This window comes from Actinia tenebrosa, unplaced genomic scaffold (assembly GCF_029948245.1).
Source record: "Actinia tenebrosa isolate PJP-AT-01 unplaced genomic scaffold, QUT_ActTen_1.0 PGA_scaffold4__44_contigs__length_22323623, whole genome shotgun sequence".
NCBI classification, from domain to species: domain Eukaryota; kingdom Metazoa; phylum Cnidaria; class Anthozoa; order Actiniaria; family Actiniidae; genus Actinia; species Actinia tenebrosa.
This window is the reverse complement of record NW_028292581.1, coordinates 985,420-1,004,964: the sequence shown is the minus strand read 5'-3', so window position 1 is coordinate 1,004,964 and position 19,545 is coordinate 985,420. Positions and strand designations below refer to the sequence as shown.

General features: G+C 38.1%; 2 protein-coding genes across 2 annotated transcripts; one reads left to right on the top strand and one right to left on the bottom strand.

Moving 5' to 3' along the window:
- Positions 1 to 115: 115 nt before the first annotated feature.
- Positions 116 to 18,244, bottom strand: LOC116300037 (eIF5-mimic protein 2). The gene is made up of 16 exons (XM_031708796.2): positions 18,117 to 18,244; positions 17,336 to 17,407; positions 10,974 to 11,059; positions 10,138 to 10,231; positions 9,262 to 9,368; positions 8,414 to 8,479; positions 7,986 to 8,064; positions 6,380 to 6,436; positions 5,327 to 5,436; positions 5,167 to 5,253; positions 4,080 to 4,163; positions 3,662 to 3,727; positions 2,169 to 2,249; positions 1,978 to 2,049; positions 1,239 to 1,305; positions 116 to 569 (listed from the first exon to the last, which is right to left on the bottom strand). The coding sequence occupies exons 2-16, from the start codon at positions 17,394 to 17,396 to the stop codon at positions 412 to 414; spliced, it is 1,275 nt and encodes a 424-aa protein (XP_031564656.2). The 5' UTR covers positions 17,397 to 17,407; positions 18,117 to 18,244; the 3' UTR covers positions 116 to 411.
- On the top strand, positions 14,746 to 15,951 carry LOC148906840 (uncharacterized). Its single transcript, XM_089037154.1, has one exon. It carries the CDS (start codon positions 14,999 to 15,001, stop codon positions 15,776 to 15,778), a length of 780 nt encoding a protein of 259 aa, XP_088893280.1. The 5' UTR covers positions 14,746 to 14,998; the 3' UTR covers positions 15,779 to 15,951.
- Positions 18,245 to 19,545: the final 1,301 nt, after the last annotated feature.

The following is a 19,545-nucleotide window of genomic DNA, read 5'->3' as shown; positions in this document are numbered from 1 at the left end:
GATCACTATGCATATCAAGATTTGATAGATTATTAGATTTGTGTGATGCTTTACAATGTCAGTTTATTTGATAGATAACATCTATATTCATTGAACTCATACATCTCCAATAGACTCTGGGTAAAATGTTTTGTTTATTATGGACTAATACATAGGCTTTTAACAGATCATTACTTGAAATTATACATGCGCTTTCCTAGAGCGCATTCAGTGAAACCATGAAATAAAAACAAAGTTGATACTGACAAAATAGTAAGTAGATAGAAAACTATTTGTTTAGTCATTATTTAGTCATGGTTTTACTGCAGGTGCTCTAAATATACAGGTTTATACACAGTTATTACATAATATGACACAAGTTTTTTTTTCAGTCACAACAAAATAATGATTTCTTTATAATTATTGTTCACTCTAGTTTTCATCTTCTTCATCTTCGGAACCAGACTCTTCCTCAGCACTTTTGAGCCACTCAACCATTTTTTTCATCTGCTCAAGGAAGACGCTTTTGCCCTTGGAAGAGTGTGCTCCATTGTACCATTTGATGATGGAGTCTTCACTCAAAACATCAGCTGTTAAAAAATAGTTGAAAGAAAACGAAGTTGTTTTTTTTAGTTTTGAGCATTTTTGGATATTATACACTGAATCAATATATTATAGCGACCAATTATTTGAATAGCTATTATTCTACACTGACTAGCCTCTTAATACGTGTAAAAAAAAGTGTATGTAAGTATGCATGTGAAAACGCTTTTGTGATTCCACATGCACGTGAGGCTAGTCAGTGCAAAACAAGTCATTCAAATTGGTTGCCATATTTTTATTTGGCATATGGACCTATTGAGGTTTTTCACTGTGACATCACACTATCAATTTTTTTTTGTTTTATCAGAAAAAAGAGTTTGCAGTCAAAATTTCCATAGATATTAGTACAAAAATTAACGTTTTGTGAAGATTGTCCATAATCCAGAGAATATGTATGAATTTTTGAAACTTACAACTTTTACGAAGAAATGTATGCTGATAGGCAAATTTTGCCTGTCAACATTTGAAAAAATAATATCTTCAATAGTTAACATGTGATCTTTACGAAACCTCACAGTTTTTACTAATGTCTGTATGACAACTTTAAAGGGGCACTTGGATGAAAATCAATTAAATTTGGAAATGACTTGAAACATTTCAAGTTTTTGGCTTTGGTAAGAGTAGTTTGACTAACATAAAAACTGAGACAAACTTACTTTTGTAAAACAGCAGAATAATTTTCTGGAACACCTTCATGAAGTTCATGTTCTCATAACAGTATTCCTAACGGATATTTCAAGGGCATATAATAAATCCGTTATGTTTGATATAAATGGATGCACCTTGCATGTTGCACCTTGTTTAATTCAATGACCATAATAACATACTTTCATGACAACTTTACTAATATTCCCCTTCACAGTTGCCTGTGCCATCTTGAACCATGCCTGTGCATTGAAGCGAGAATGGCAGTGACCTTGCAATGAAAGAACTATTTTAAGATCTTAAACAATTATTCACGTCTATCATTGCAAGTTCACTGTTGTCTTCGCTTCAATGCACAGCCACAGTAAACTTTCAAGATGGCGCATGTAACTGTGAAGTGGACTATTACAAACACTGAGTTGGAAAATCATTGTTGGGTTCAAAACATTGAAGCTGATACTGAAACAAAGGTATTCTGGTATATTACATAACTGCCAGTGCACTGGACCCAGCTGGGCTGGGTTGTTCAAAGACCGATTAGTGCTAATCCTGGGTTAACTCTCAATAAGACCTATAGAGTTAATCCTGGATAAGCGTTAATCCAGCTTTGAACAACCTGGCACTAATTCATAAAAATTCCATGTGTTGTACCACTAGATAAATCTAATTACCAAACTCTTAATGTATATATTATTATAATGTCATGACAGGTAAAGCTATAAAACTAGAAGAAGGGCAGTGAAACCTTACCTGAATCTTGATCAGGAGGCTCTCTTCAGACTTGGCAGTAGTGGTAAATTCAGCAAAAAGGGGAGAATAGGTCTGGATCAAAAAAGGGCATTTTAGATACCAAATAGTCATCAAATATCAGTCAAGTTCTTTACTGCACTCTTCACAGAGTCTGGCTAATTTATAAGTACTTCAAAATGAGATGAACTCACTTTCAAATGACGCAAAGCTTGATCTGCCACAATTTCTTCCTTTTTGTTCCATTCCACCTCCTGCATGATAGCCTTCCATATCTATGAAGGAATTTTACAGAGAACAATGCTTAATTTGTGAAAAAAACTCAATATTTAGGAGCATTCATTAGCACACATTGAAATGGATGGATAATATATTGATCAATCAATCGATCAACCATTGGATGGTCTTTGGTCAATGCTTGGTAATAATAATAATAATAATAATAATAATAATATTTATTTATAAAGCGCAAATACAAATCTGTTCTAAGCGCTAGTAAACAAACGACAAAGACAACGACAAAATAAAATTATTTACAAAGAATATGCTAATTTGAAGAGATAAGTAAAACTGACTGATTAAATGAAAGCTTGTTAAGTTAACAGTGTTTTTTGTTTGTTTTGGCCTTCAGGCCCAAACAGTACTGTGTTCAGTTAGCCTACCCCTAATATTCATGATGTGTCAATTAGCTGTCATTATATTTTCGAACATCCAATAAAATATAATACTGATATCACACGATTTTAACAACATTGAACATGAGGCAGCAGAATATGTTTGTGCCTACGTTCCTTAGTGGAGGCAGCTTGATGAAAGAGCAGGTGCTTTCTTTAGTAGAGTGTTTTTAAGCCTAGCTTTGTAACAGTTACGAAGGATATATGCAATCAACACAAAACAGAAGGGGAAAAAGGATTATCGAGAGAGAATCAACCACTTTAGTACTTGAAAAAATCTATTCTCTTTAATATCAAAACAACTTTCAATAAAAGCACCGACTGCAATTTTCAAGTGTGGAAATAATATGGACACCCCACAACACACAATATTGGGTCACACATAAGTTTCACAACCATTCTCAGCTAATAAATCACACTTCTATTAGACAAAAATTAAAGCATGAGAAGCAAAATGGCCGAAACACTATAGCTTTAAGAGTAAAGTAGCCTTTTTACTAACTAAAAAGGATCTTGAAAAACTACCCTCTATGACTGCAGTGTTCTGACCAGGAATTTCTTTCAGGGAGTCAAAAGGCCCACCAATCCGAAATTTAGGGGCCATTTAGAAAACTGGATGGGTCATTTCCAATATCTTAAAACAAAGAATAATGATGTTTTTAGCCAGTAACTCTGTTGCAAATCTACAACAATGTAAGACAGTTTTTTATTAGTAATGATAGTACAATAAACTTGCGCTGGGAAGCCATACTTGAGCCTCCAATAAACAAGGTCAGTTAACATAGACTGTGTTCGATTCGTGTCGTTGCATGTGGACTTTCATCTTATTTATTGACAATATAATGCAACTTTTAAAATTATCAGGAAGTATTCTTTGGATAATTCATTGAAATTTGTTCACCATTTCTGATTTTTATGCACGATTCCCGCAATGGCACGGCCTGGTAAAAACGCTGTGACTGCAAAGCAGCTTGAAATTATATACATAATTAATCCTTATTTTAATGACTTACTAAGAAAACTGCATCTTCTTCAGGTATGCTATACTTTTTCCTCTCATCCTTTAAAGAAACAATGATCTGAAAAATAAAAGTTAAGTTTTTATCAGAATAACATGCTATGCTGCAATTGGTTTTGAAAAATGTTTTTGAAAAGGGAAGTCAATCAAAACATGTGGATAAGATTTTTGCAATTGTGAGACACTAATATTGGTTTATATTGCCAGCTAGTTGGGAGAAAATATATCCAATATCCTGAAGGCCATCTCATTTTAAATACTATCATGTTATGACTTGAATACTGACATGAGTACTGAAATGAACATACACATGTAATGGACCAACCAATACACATATACTAATTGCCCAAAATTTAGTGTATCGAAACTGACATGTAATGAAATGGCTGGTATTTGATACTTCTGGTGATTACCTCTTTCACTGGGCTTCCTGTATTGAGCATCTCTTTGATGTTTGCCTGGAAATGTTTCTTGGACACTACACTTTCCCTGGCTCTCTAGAAACAATAATAACAAAAACATATCTATCACTATTTTTACAGTAACAGAGCATATTCTCGCAATCAAATTGGCTGACAGCTATGATCATTAAGAGGACAGACACATGGCATGACGAATTGCTCCCACACAGAGCCAGCAAGCATATGAAACGATTTTTCTTTTAAACTTTTTCCTTGCTTTTAGATGTTTATTTACTTTATTGTAAAAAAACGAATCGCTCATAAATTTCCATTGTCTGTCCTTTTAATGAACATAGATGACTTCTAAAAATTTTTAAAACTTAAGTGGAACCACAAGCGCAGCGTGTGTTGTTAGACTCGCAACACATATCAATATAACATATGTGGTTGGTATAATCAAGCATCTAAAACTCTTTATAAAATAACTGCTCTAAATCTCGCATTCTGATTGGTTGGGAGCATGTGCTTTATGAGAGTATACCGCAGGCTTGTGCACTTTCAGTTTCATCATTCATTTGTATTTTATGAAAGAAATTAAAAAACTTGTTTGCTGTTCTGTGTGGAGTTTATAAAGCACTTGGAAGCACTTGAAGATTGGCAGATCACTCAAGAAGTGTTGAGAAGCACTCCGCTATGCATAGTGCATCTCCTAACGCTTCTCTCATGTTCTGCCAACCACCGTGCGCTTTATAACTGCACACAGCACATGCATACGTTTCCTATTTCTTCAATGGTGCATGCTGAGGTGATTGAGAAGATGTCACACTATGCATATTAATTAAAATTTTAATAGAAAAAAGAGTAGAAATTTTTCGATTAACAAATATTTTTTTTAGGTTTTGCAATGTTGATTGGTCATTGGATTGCACTGGTGATTGATTAGCATTTGGTTAGCAATTCAACCTCCCAAATGCACCAAAACCTTGATAGAAGCATCCTAATCAATGACCAATCCTAATTTATTTGAACATTATGAACAAATAAATAAATTTAGTAGCATCTTTTGCATTGATAGCATATTTTCTTTCTTTTTTATTACCTGAAATGTTATCAGCTTATTCAAACCATGCTCTGTGAAGTGGGTCTCAAAGTGCTCAAGAGTCTTCTTGTTTGGCGGGAAAAAGTCCTAAGAAAAACATTTATGTTTTGTCAGTATTACCACCATAGTTTTCAAAAGAATATGTTTATTGGAAACTAACCAGTAGCTTGTTTTCCAGTTCAGCCTTTTTCAGGGCCATACTAAGACTGTTAAAGTCCTTCTCTTTGACCCATGCTGCAAAAAGGTCGGTGATAAAGTCCAGGGCAATCCCTGTTGGCAAAAAAGTAAAATAGAAAATAAATATTGTCATCATTTTTGGAAAAGGTAAATACTAAATATTTTGTTGTGACATATGTAAAGTGTGGCACCTTGGGATAGTGTTGCCTCTTTCATGCATTCCTTTTAATTCTTTTTCTAATATCCATCTCCTCAAGATTGTCCTGGACCTACCCATGGTTGGGTAATCCTGTTATCAGGGTTCGTGCTGAGGAATCCATTTAAAATTCAAGGACTATTCAACGAGTATTTGAGGACCCAAAGATGATTTTTCAAGGAGTATGTTCAGCTAACTAAGCTGTTTCCAGTACCCCTCATTAAAGGAATTAGTAACACCTGGTTGATATTGTATTTTGCATATAGTTTAGTCCAACTATATGGAAACATGTCAAAAAATTTCGGATGACCAGATCTATTTCAAAACCATGCAAGTAATGATCAAAGCAGAAATTCAAGGAGTTTCTCTAAAATCACAAAACTCACTTAGAGTTTTTCAAGTTCCCTTGAAAATGTGAATTAAATTCAAGGAGTTTAAGGAGTAGCATGAACCCTGTGTAATACTCCAGTTTTGGATTCTCTGTTCTACAAGGTTAGCCTCGATTTCGTTTGTTTGGGATTACTTTCAATATTCATGCATTAAGGTCTGTGGAATATTCAGGTCCATGGAATTTCAAAGTGTTTAGATTGTTGAAGTTGTACATTCTTTACTTTACCAGTATTTGTGAATATTTGGACACTGAAATGAGGCTAACCCTGTATAAGTGAGTCTGCGATCAATGAACACAGTGGTATTTCACTAATTTGAAAATGGTCTATGAGCAGCTGACACACATTGATCCACAACTACCCCAGTGTCAGCCGTGCAAAGGCAGACAGTCAATGCAAAGCCAATAGTTGCCTGTCATTCGGGTATATTTAAAGTCCATATAACAGTTACCTTCTTTAATAAGCTGATCATTAAACAAGCTGTTCAGGGTTGTAGCTGGGGACATGCCTGATAATGAAAAAGTCATAATTAGCATCATTGGTGTAATAATACAGGCTATGACATTGAAGTTGAAGGCATACAATCAATCTGAGCACCCCTGATAATCTTACTTGAACTTTGTAAGGGAAGGTATGTTTTTCATTTGGGGAGTGGAGCTGATGGATTCTTAGTCTCCCTCGCATCCGTTTTTAGTGTCGGTCGTCACGTAACGCTCCCTCCCCACAAACGGCTGCTTGCACTCGAACTACATTCCTTTTTCATTGTTTGGATCGTACCAATGAGGTCGAGCGTATTGTTCCCTATTGACCCAATCACAGTGTGTTATTATAAACATGGTGAGTTTCAATCGAGCTGGTGAAGAACATCCTCGAAAGAAATTGGTGCGGAATATTCACCGTTTTCGACTTCACAACATTCTTCCTCTCCTAGTGAGCATATCTTCACAGCACTAACTCCTAAACTACGTAACTTTGAGACTCGGTCATCCATTAGACTTATTAGCGACCTTTATTAGATACGACGACGAGTACGAGTACGAGTAACGCTAAATCGTAGTCAATTTCCGATTTTTTTACAATCTAATGTTTCAATTTATTTCATATACGATCAAGTCTACAAAGAGATAGTGCCAATCTTTAAAAGTTTTAACTTGGACTCGTTCTCGTACTCCTCGTGGGATCTAAAGGTCTCAATTAAAGGAGACACAACAACCAACAATGTGACCAGACTCTAGTGTATATTTGTAGTCAAATACGAGAGGCAGAGCTTGGTAAATTAGAGATTTCTCAAACCCTGTTGGAAGATGGAAGATCTTTTTTTTCTTCGACTAAAGTTTTGATAGCCAACTTCTGATGCGCATTTAGCTCAGGAATACCGAACTTTGAAGACAAGAGGCCAAACATGTACACTTCTTCTATGAACGAACGAGTTGAAAATGCGAAATAAAAGCTGCACTGTGATTGGTCAGATCAAAAGTCCGCGAACGGTTCTCTAAATACGTAACCCGTCTTGTGATTGGCCAAACAATGAGAAAGGAATGTAGTTCGAATGCAAGCAGCCGTTTGTGGGGAGGGAGCGTTGCGTGACAACCGACACTAAAAATGGATGCGAGGGAGACTAATGGATTCTTGGCAATAATTAAAAAATGGTTGTGGCTTTTCCCCTTTCAATCAGTAAGAAATTCAAGAACTTCCTATTAAGTCAACAAGGAAACAGCTTCTTACAGAGGACCCTCCAAACTGAAGCCCCAGCATTCCCCCCCCCCCCCCCCCCCACAATAAAAAACATATCTTCCCTGAGCATCATGTAAATATGGTACACATCATTTCTTAATATATTGTAAAAAGATTCTCAAGGCTTAAGATAAAAGCCAGTTATTGGATAATCTCTAGTCAAATCTTTGCCTTGCAAGTCATTTTGACTAGTAACATTGAGCCAGAAATGTGGTATGACATAGTTGAATCTAATTTGGCCAGTCATGAACAGGGACTGATCAGCCATTACTTTAAACCCTGGATTCTAAATATATAATGCTAAAAAACAGTAACCAACAAACCATTAGCCAAGATAATGCCAGCTGCTATGGCAAGCTTCTTTCTTTGTGCCTCAGAAAATCCCTTGAGGAACAAGAGGATCTATGAAAAGATAACTTGATTTCAGTTACATTTTTTTAAATACATCAACAACAATTCATTACCACAAATTACTAATATCAGGCCAAACAGAAGAATAAGTGTGTTTCCTGTTGCGTGACAGACCTTAATATTCTTCCCAATTTTTGCCAACCCTAATATTTTTTTCATTCCCACCACAGGCTTCCCAGTTAGCTCATTTCCACTGTTGTATCAGTAAAAAAAATCTGACCTACCGACCCCAATTATTTTTCTCGTGCAACAGGAAACACACTTATTTTTTTGTTTCGCCTTACAAAAAATGAAACGAAAAAAATGATAAATAAAAGTTTCAAGATTGGAAACTTTTTACCTTCTGCATCTCATCTTCAAATGCCTTTTGCAGATACCTGTAGCGGCATATCAGCTTGTTCAGCATCTACAAAAAAGCCACCAATGTAAGTAAAAATATCCCTCCATTGCTAGCATTTAATGTATACATATTTATTCCACAGGATTGGTGGTATTCTACTGTTTCTTAACATCAGGCATTGCAGTATTTTGAATATATTGCTAACTAAATGTCTAGGGTATGTTCAATGGTAAAATGCTTTCTTGTGGCACACCATAATATATATATCCCACTTACCACCAGAGTTGTCAATAAAATTGTTGGTAGGTGGTTATGAAATTGAAATAGACGGTAAACCAGAAATTACTGGAGCATGTAATTGAGGCATACTTGTCACCAGTCTCACTCTTCTCACAAAAATTCAAGCTGGCGGACAACGATCATTGTAGTTTCGAATGTGTTGCAGTTTTCGTAGTACAGCAACAAAAATTGGGTTAAAATTTATTTTATTCACACATTTCGCTAGTTTAAAGAACTTTAATCAAGATTTACAATTACATTGGGAAGTGGCTAAGTAGGCGGCCGAATTAGCAAAAGTAGACGGTGGAATCTGCCAGTTGCCGGCTTCTATTGACAACCCTGACCACTAGTATTTTTTGGTATAAAAAACTCTCCCAGGGCTTAAAATAATGGCCAATCATGATCACAGGCTAAATTAGTTTTAGCTTTTGTTTCTGACTAAAAATTACTGGTCAAAATAACTGGCAAGGCAACGCAACGACTGGTATTCTTCCTTTTATTTTCAAATTTTCTTCTTACAGAAACAATATTTTTCTTTTATATTTTGAGATACATTAATACAAGTTTACCTGCACATATTTTCTTATTTTCTCAGGATCTTCCTCTGCTTCAAAAATGCAAACTTTTGTCCTGCATGTTTTTGGATTCCCATCTTCAACGATGCTTCCTCCGGGTGCTTCAGAATATAAAATAAAATCCTCGTTAGTGTGTAAAGACGGATTACTTTTTTTAAATCTTGAAGAAAAGAATCGACTTCAAGTTGCTGATATTGAAGTTAAAAATAATACTTATTTTAAAGCAAAAGAGATTGATGGCAAAACATCTGGGCATTAAAATATTAATAATACTAATTAACTACAGTATATGTTTATACCTATGTTCATACTGTGAAGTCAAAACTTTAATAGCTAACACATTACATTATGATATTAATATATAGTACTTATTCATTTGTCTCTCAATTGAGAGTCATTTGTAGACTGTGACGTTTTGACTGCAACCTTCTAGTCTTCATCAGGCAATGGTTTAGATGGTTCAGTCTACACCATCGCCTGATTAAGACAAGCAGGTTGCAGTCGAAATGTTGGGGTCCTTCTACGGAAGACCCTCAATCATGAGACAAATGAATAAGTATTACAGACTCATTTACTCAGGGTTAGCCCTGATTTTGTGAAGAATATTCACATGTTCCAGTCAAGGTCCATCAAGTTTCAAAGTGTTTGTATTGTTGAAGTTGTGCATTCTTTACTTTACCGTTGGTATTTGTGAATATTTGGATACTGATACGAGGCTAACCCTGAGTAAAGTCTGTAATCAAGAAACACAGCGGTAATTTGGAACTCGAAAAGGGTCTTTTTCCACACTGAATAACATTTTCCATTCTATTATAATATTGTTAGAACAAAAACCATCATTAAGTATCTAAATGTACTACTTGGACCTACCTAAAATTCCACCTGCAAATAGAATATCAAAAAGATATTCTCCATACAGCCGGTAGTTTTGCTTGCCCCCGGAGATATCAAGGAATTTTGCTATCTAGAATTAACATGAATACAATCATTATTATCTATATGTCCAATCTTGTGATCTTTCACTTTATTCACATCAAGATGCACATGTGATGTACAGTGTCTTTGCTACAAACTTTATCAAATCAAGAACTAAAATTTAAGATATTTATTCGCATAGAATTTCCGTAGTTTCAATCAGAAAGTGAAATATTGAAGATTGATTGATGTCTGGTCTTTACTGTTTTCATATGTAAAAAAAATTTGAGAACATAATTGCCCTCCATTCCCTTATCCAAAAACAATGAATTTTGCAGGGAAAGACACTTATCCAATCATTCTCTACTTTCACATCCCCATAATCCTTTGCGTCTTTGGGGGGCAACCAGAGGGTAAAAACCCACTTATTTTGCTGAGGGCTGATTACACAATGTTGAAAATACCTTGTTTGGTATCCAAAGATAAAATGAAGAAGTAAAAAACAGAAAAAGATAAAAGCTTGAAGACGTTTAAGGTAAATTTTAAACATTTTTTCGTAAGTCAATACATTTTCTGTAAGACCAAAACTCTTCATGATCTGTACACGCAAAAATAACTTGGAATAAACTGATAATCAGTATTGTACAGATAAAAGCAGGTATAGTATAAATTCAATTGAGAAACCTTTCAATTTGGAACAGTTCTTTGATTGGTTACCCCCAAAAACGCAAGGCATTATGGGGATGTGAAAGTCGAAAATTCCTACAAAACCCTCAAAAGTAAAAACGTACCTGTTCTAAATCATCAACTGGTTTTTCATTCAGTCCAGATATTATGACATCTCGAAAAGCTAATGGGTCCTGCTTTTCTTTTTCGTCTGTAATGTATAAAACTAGTTTAGAATATTTATAAAAGAATTTGAAAGGATAAACTTTAAATGACAAGATCAGGAACAGTGCTCTGGAAAAAAAATCAACCGGACAGTTTTGGATTATACATATCTTATATCATTTTGTTGTATATGCTTTGTTTTTGTTTTTGCACATTTTTGTATATTTTTATTATGGTTTTATTATATTATATTTATTTTTATTAACACACTTTTGATGAACATAATTGTTGATATTATTATGATACCTAGTTTTTACTGTTATATTCATAAACATGCAAACTCTCTAGCTGTGAACTGCATGCCAAAATTTGATTATTCAATCCTGCCAGTTATAAATATGAAAGGTACCGACTAATCAGATTTGATTGACAGCAGCAAAAAACTAAATTTCAGCGTGCAGCTTGTGAGTTTGCATGTTTATAAAAATAGCAGTAAAGTTATTTTTGATGTGGTTAAATTTAAGCAAAGTTAACGGGGAGTGGAGTGCTGGCCAGCGGTGTGAGACTTGCGCATGCGCAGTTGCTGCCTAAGGCCTCGTGGTTGCTGTAGCTGAGTTGCTGTTAGCCATTGCCTTCATATCACGGTTTTGCTTCTGGTTTATACGCCTTTTTTCAAGCCATCCTTTCTCAATCCTTATTGTTAGTGGTTCTTCCAGCGTTTCAACGTCTATTTACGATCGTCTTTCCATTGTTCCTTGTCCTCGTGTTAATTGTTTGGTCGATAAAAAATGCCCCGTAACACACGCAATAGCTTGGACAGCATGGTTCCTACCTCTTGTTCTTCTTCGCTGGCTCCTCCAGTTTCGGTTGAGTCGGCTTGTAATGGCGTCCCTACATCTACTGCGCCGTCTACTGAGTTGGTTACATCAGTAGTAGAAGCTTTAAAAGCACCTTTGGCGGCCATGGTCAACTCGGCTTTACTAGCGGCAGGCGTTGCCTCGTCATCGGCGGGTTCTGGATCTTTGCCCGAGAACAACGAGGGTTCTTCGACGCCTCTGGCCAACCGTACTAACCAATTGGCCCAGACTGGCTCATCTATGCCGTGGACATCCATGGCCGGGTTGCCTCCTTCTTCATCAACTGCGTCTTCGGCTTATTTGCCTCCGCCATCTTGCTCAGGTACGTCTGCCTTATCTGTACCTTCATTTGTATCGCCTTTTACTCTCCCTCGGCCCGTAACTGTCCCAAGTGCCGCGACGTCGTCTTCGTCATTTTCGGCGCCGGAAAATTTCCTGGGGAACACACCCCCCCTTAACCAGCCGTTTGTAGTGGGTCCTGGTTATTCTCCCGTTCCCTACAAAGTGGTGGCCCAAATTCTTGCCGGAAAATTTGTTCATCTTGAGGACTTGCTGCCGGAAAACATCTCCTCTCAAGAACCAGAGCCACAACTGCACTTCGATGGCCGCCTCATCCCTTGTAACACCGCCAAGAAAAACAAAAAGCAAATTTCAGATATTACATCTTGGGTGGAAGCTTTCACCATTTATTCTTTAATCGTCGGAAAATATTTTCCCAACCGCAAAGACGATTTGCTCAAGTACAAGCTCCTTATCTTGTGCACATACCGACAGTTTAGTGGCAGTGCATGGCTGAACTATGATCGGGAGTTTCGAGAATATGCTGCTGCTGAGAAATGCACAACGTGGTCAACAATGAATGTCCAACTTTACAGTTTTAACACTGCAGGTGCCCAGGTGCGCCCTCGAGTGGTTGCTTCAACTACAGCAGGGGGGAGGGAGGCCCAAGGTAGTTTGACCTCAAGGGTCCTTTGCCACTCTTGGAATGCTGGTCGGTGCATTGCCCCTTCTCCCGAATGTCGGTTCCGCCATGCTTGCAGTAGCTGCGAAGGGGACCATCGCAAGAGTGCATGCCCAGAGCCGATCAAGCCCAGAAATTTGGAACGTTCCCGCTCTGTCAATCCGTCCGAGGCCAAGTGCAGAAAATACCACTAAGCATGTGACTTTGGACTCAAGGCTGTGTTATTAGGTTCAGAGAACAGCACCAGTTTAATTTTCGTTCTAGTTGTTGAATATCACTTAGACACTACATTGTGCGTCGAACTTAATGTACGTCATTTAATGTTGACTTAATCATTTATGGGGGCATTTGTTGATCTATTTATACATTGTTTCATAGGCACCAGCCTTCCCCTCCCTTCAGTTGCTGAAATTTCTTCTTTGAATTATGATAAATTCGCCCATGGCTTACAGAATCACCCCAATCGGCAATGGGTAGAATTTATACTGCATGGCATTAAAGATGGTTTCCAACTGGGTTTTAAGTCGTCTGTCAAGTTGAAATCGTCAAAGAAGAACAAAGCTTCAGCATATCAGCAGTCTCAAGTCGTGGACGTGTATTTAGACAAGGAAGTTAGATTGGGGCGGGTGGCTGGCCCCTTTGAATCCCCTCCCATTATTCCTCTTCAAGTAAGCAGTTTTGGCGTGATTCCAAAGAAAGGTCAACCAGAAAAATGGCGTCTTATTTTTGACCTGTCCTCCCCATTTGGCCACAGTGTTAATGATGGCATCGACCCTGAGGAGTGCTCACTGCAATACATTAGAATTGACGATATAGTTAAGATGAGTTCCAAACTGGGTAAGGGGGCTATGCTGGCTAAGTTCGACATCGAAAGTGCTTTCAGAAATGTCCCAGTTCACCCATCTGACCGACATCTTTTGGGCATGAGATGGAGGTCAAAGTACTTTGTTGACCTTGTCCTTCCCTTTGGTTTGCGATCAGCCCCCTTCATCTTTAACTCAATCGCCAATGCAGTGGAGTGGATTCTTCAGTCTAACTATGGGATACCTGACATCCGCCACTATTTAGATGATTTCGTACTAGCTGGACCTCCTAATTCAGCTTTATGTGCTAACAATTTAGCTATCGCTACATCCATTACCGCTGACCTAGGTCTGCCCCTACACCCAGACAAGTGTGTAGGGCCATCCACCTGCCTAGTAGTTTTAGGGATTGAAATTGACACAATGGCCGAAACTCTGCGTCTCCCTGCCGACAAATTTGCTGCTACCCTGGAACTGTTGAGAACTTGGTCTTCTTACAAATGGTGCCACAAGAAACAACTTCAGTCGCTGATTGGTGTACTCCATCATGCCTCTAAGGTAGTTTGGCCAGGTCGCACGTTTCTTCGGAGAATGATTGATCTACTCTGTTGTTTCCGAAAAGACGATCACCCCATCCGCCTGAATACAGAATTCAAGAAAGACCTGAAGTGGTGGCTGGATTTTTTCAATCAATGGAATGGGATAAGTTTTTTCCTGCTCCCCTCACTACAGCCTCCACCTACGGTTTGCGTAGGGTCAGACGCCTCAGGAACACGGGGTTATGGTGCCTTCCTCGATTCTGATTGGTTCAATGGCAGGTGGTTACCTCGGCAAGCTTCCCTCTCCATTGCTTACAAGGAGTTATTTCCAGTCGTACTGGCAGCGCATATCTGGGGTCACGGTTGGAGAAAGCAGCGTGTTCTGTTTAAGGTGGACAACGAAGCTGTGGTAGCAATCTTAAATAGCAGGACTTCCAGAGACTCTTCGATCATGGTTTTACTCCGAAGCCTTCTATTTGCAGCAGCCCGTCATGGCTTTTCCTTTTCAGTGGAACATGTGGCAGGTATTCGTAATGGGATAGCTGATGCTCTTTCTCGTTTTAATATGCAGGTCTTCCGTTCTCTGGCCCTGAACGCCAACCTATACCCAGCAGAGGTCCCAGCTCAGCTTCTGTCTTCTCTGACATCGGTTCTCTAAATAATCAGTGTTTGGTCTATTTATCTGAGGGTTTAGCGCATTCCACCCGTCGCTGTTATTCTACCGCCCAAGAGAAGTTTGTCAACTTTTGCTACCAAAGTGGCCGCTTATCCCCATCAGGCTCACCATGTCCCACAGATGAATGGACCCTCTGCTTATTTGTGACAATGCTGGCCGAGTCGATGCGTCATTCCTCTATAAAAGTTTATCTGTCAGCTGTCCGTTCCCTCCATATTGAACAAGGTTTCGATGATCCACTTCAGAACTGCTTGCGGCTCCAAAGAGTGACAAAAGGCATTAAGCGAACCCAAGGTGTCGCCTCTTCTTCGTCTAGACTTCCTGTTACTCCAGAGGTCCTGAGAGTAGTACACTCTGGCTTGGTTCTATCTTCGTTCAATGACTGCATGTTTTGGGCTGCCTGCTCATTGGCTTATTTTGGTTTCCTTCGCTCAGCTGAATTTACTTGCCCCTCGCTTAAAAAATTTGATCCAGATGTACACCTGACTGTGCAGGACATAACCGTGGACTCTACAGGGTCTCATTCTTGCTTAAGACTGTTCATTAAAGCCTCAAAAACGGATCCGTTTCGTCAGGGTTGTCATGTGTATGTTGGTCGCGGATCATCATCCCTGTGTGCTGTGAGAGCAGTGCTGAACTATTTAGCATATCGTGGTAATCTTCCAGGCCCACTCTTCCTGCTGGCTGATGGTCAGCCACTGACTAGGCAGCTGGTCACGGACAGACTCAGGGCTATTCTACAATCAGCAGGTGTAGCTGGTAACTTTTCAAGCCATAGCTTCCGTATTGGGGCCGCAACTACAGCGGCTCAAGTGGGTATACCAGATCATTTAATCCAAGTCTTGGGCCGTTGGAAAAGTGATGCCTATAAACAGTATATTAGAACTCCTCAGCAAGTAATCATTAGTGCCTCTGGTAAACTTGCTTAGTTTTGGTAAGTGGTATCCTTTTAGCTTGGCCACCATTTGTACATTGTCAATTTTGCCCTCATGCTAGCCATTGCCACCTGGGTTGAGTCGCGTACACCACACTACCTATGGATGTTGTGTCTGCATGCGTGACAACTGGAGAGGCAGCGACTGTTGGTGCTTGGAGATGCAGTTTTGGGTGTTAGTTGGTCCCATGGCTCCTGCCACGGGTTGACCAACTCCAAGCACCACACTAAATGCTTGGAGAGGAGTAATGGAGGTTGCCATGGTTACCTCTTGCCAGCTAGTTGCCATCGCCTACCGCTTTGCCAGGCACCTACTCTCCATCGTAACGACAAGTTAATGTTTGGAACACCTCTACACTTTTTAGACATCTAAGGTTTTTAGCTACTGTCGGTCAAAAAATGAATACTCACTCCTACTGTCATAATTTAACAAATGTCAGCCAAAACATGAGTAAAGTGCTATGTCTGGTATACAGAAACAAAATTATATCACTCTTAGAAAATTAACCAATAAAATGTTCATGACAAAATTCCAGCAGTGAGGCGTAAGAAGTAATAACCCTGGTTCTAGTAAATATATTTTTCACAAGGGAAAGACATAGCATGACAATACTCCATTTTACAGTTCCGTTCAGTGAGCAAGAAAAATAGTTCCAAGTCGAGGTTGGAGCTTCTGCTCATAGCAAGGTTTACCTATCTATGAAGAGGGAGACAATAAAATTAATATACCGTAAAAAAGGAAAAGGATAGTTCTCATGTAAAGAGTAAAAGTTTTATATGAATAGCAGGCAAACAAGAGAAACACTGAAAACTTTAGATGCAAATGAGTAACTGGTAAGCGTTGTGTGACAATTACAAGAGTGTTAGGACTCGTCAATGAAACTGGCAAACTATGAAGCACAGATTTGTGTAAGAAATATTTGCTTGTTTGCCAAATTGTCTATTGAAAAACACAACTCTTATCTCTAGAAATGTTTATGTTTATCTGTATGTAAAATTCAAGGCAAATAAAGTAAGAGAAGCATTGCAAATGAGTTAAGCTTTAGACACGAACGAATGAATATAATGTGTGACATCAACTAGAGTGTTAGGACTCCTCAATGAAACCAGCAAACTATTAAGCACAGATATGTGTAAGAAACATATGAAACAAAAATGTCTCCTCTTTTAATTGAGTTGATGTCACACATTATAGTTATTTGCTTGCATCTAAAGTTTTTAACTCATTTGTGTTGTTTCTCTTACTTTATTTTCCTTGAATTTTGCATAATGCATTTGATACATAGATGAACTTCAGGAGGCGAACCAATAGGAAGGCAAAACAATCAGATACCCATAGCAAAACTATAGTTTATCATGTGCAGCCTCAGCTTGAGACTATTATTCGTGGTCACTGAATGTAACTGTAAAATGGATTATTGATTGAATTATGATTCAAATAACAATATCAACATTAATACCCAATGTACCATAACTAACTAAAGACTTATCAGTACTATAGAAAGGAGGGCATTAACCACTCCTTATTTATGGATTTCCCCAATATTCCTACCTCTCTTGCGGGTTTTGATCCGCTGACCACTGAGAGTAGGTTTTTGTTGCTTAAGACTCATATAACAGTTGGCTGTGGTTACAAAAATATATTATCGTTATTAACAAATACAGACCCTCGGAAATATAAAATACCTAACAGAAAAGAACCTTGATCAACGTCTGGAAAGAAATGAGAAGCTTCATATTTAAATGACATAAACAGGAAATTATATAAATTTCTGATCATTCGCCGATTCAGCGAAAACCGGTTAATCAAGTATTAAAATCAAGTAAGGTTTATACTGAACGTTTCGAAGTCTGTTTTTATAATTGTAAAAACACATCGAACCCTCTCTAAGCTTTTTAATAATGTATTTTAGAAGAATGTGGTCTTTTTGAAGTATGATGTGTGTAATGGGAGCTGCGAGGGCAACCAGTCGGCGTGGTTTTTGTCATGATTTGATTACCAACCATATTATTTGACATGATGAGGAAAACACATTCAGATCCTTTCAGTTTTGTTGCCTTCGACAAGAACTAGACCCATAGCAGAAATGAAATTACAACAAGCCTTTAGAAAGAAAATGTAACCATATGGACTGTTTCTAGGAGCGACAACGTAGCGGTTAAAATCTTTCAAAGCCCTAACAGTTCCGTCGGAAAAACGAAACACGACAGTTTTTATAAAAAACACGCAAAAAATTTGCCATTATTTGAGCATTTGAACAACATAAACCCGACTTAAAAGCGTCATAGAAGATTCTTAATTGTTCATTGAACATTGTTAAAGTCATCTTTACCTGCTAGCTTCTTTGAGATTCGGGTTAATGTTGAAGTATCACCACCACTATGTCACAGCAATAGAAAACTAAGGTATAATGAAGAGGCCAAAAGAACACGAGGGAGCGGGTAGTAAACGGATAGGGGCCTGGGCGCTACTACTCAAAGCATGCTGGGAAAAAAGCACCTCTATTTCTCGACTTTCGCATCCCCATAATCCTTTGCGTCTTTGGGGGGTAACCAGGATAAAAACCCACTACTTATTTTGCTGACACAGTTCTGAAGGCTGATCAGTAAAAAACAGAAAAAGATAGAAGCTTGAAGACGTTTAAGGTAAATTTTAAACATTTTTTCGTACTAATACATTTTCTGTAAGACCGAAACTCTTGATTATCTGTACACGCAGAAATAGCTTGGAATAAACTGATAATCAGTATTGTACAGATAAAAGCAGGTATTTTGATTGGTTACCCCCCAAAAACGCAAGGCATTATGGGGATGTGAAAGTCGAGAATAAGCCCAAGGTAGCCCAAGCTTGGTTTTTGTGGTAATACGCTCACCATAATTTCGAAGAAAGACTGGTGGGGAAAAAATCATTAAAACGGGCTAAATTCAGAAAATAACCACACAGAGCGAAAGAAGTGTTCTTTCTCAATGATCGAGTAAAATTTAAAGGCTTTATTTCACGTTTCAATGATTTTATTGAAATTTTTGATGAATCCCCATACATTTCCTTATAACATGACATCACAGAAACCAAGCTTGGGCAGTACCTGTGTTTACACCGGCGATTTTTGCGGCGATTTTTTCCGCTATGGTTTTTGCGGCAATTTTCGGAAATATGAAATCTTTTGTCTCATCCTTCGAAAGAGACATTCGTCTAGGAAAATTTTGGTATCCTGAAAAAAAACAAATCTTTGTGTGCAACAATCTTCGTGTGCAACAATCTTTACGCACCAATGTGATCTCATTCTACTGGACCAAAGTTTATCTTTCTGGTAGTGTTCGACACACGCGCAACAATCTTTACGCACCAAGGTGATCTCATTCTACTGGACCAAAGTTTATCTTTCTGGTAGTACTCGACACATGCGCGTAACGATCTTTACGCACCAAGGTGATCTCATTCTACTGGATCAAAGTTTATCTTTCTGGTAGTACTCGACACATGCGCGTAACAATCTTTACGCACCAAGGTGATCTCATTCTACTGGATCAAAGTTTATCTTTCTGGTAGTACTCGACACACACGCGCAACAATCCTTACGCACCAAGGTGATCTCATTCTACTGGACCAACGTTTATCTTTCTGGTAGTACTCGACACATGCGCGTAACAATCTTTACGCACCAATGTGATCTCATTCTACTGGACCAAAGTTTATCTTTCTGGTAGTACTCGACACATGCGCGTAACAATCTTTACGCACCAAGGTGATCTCATTCTACT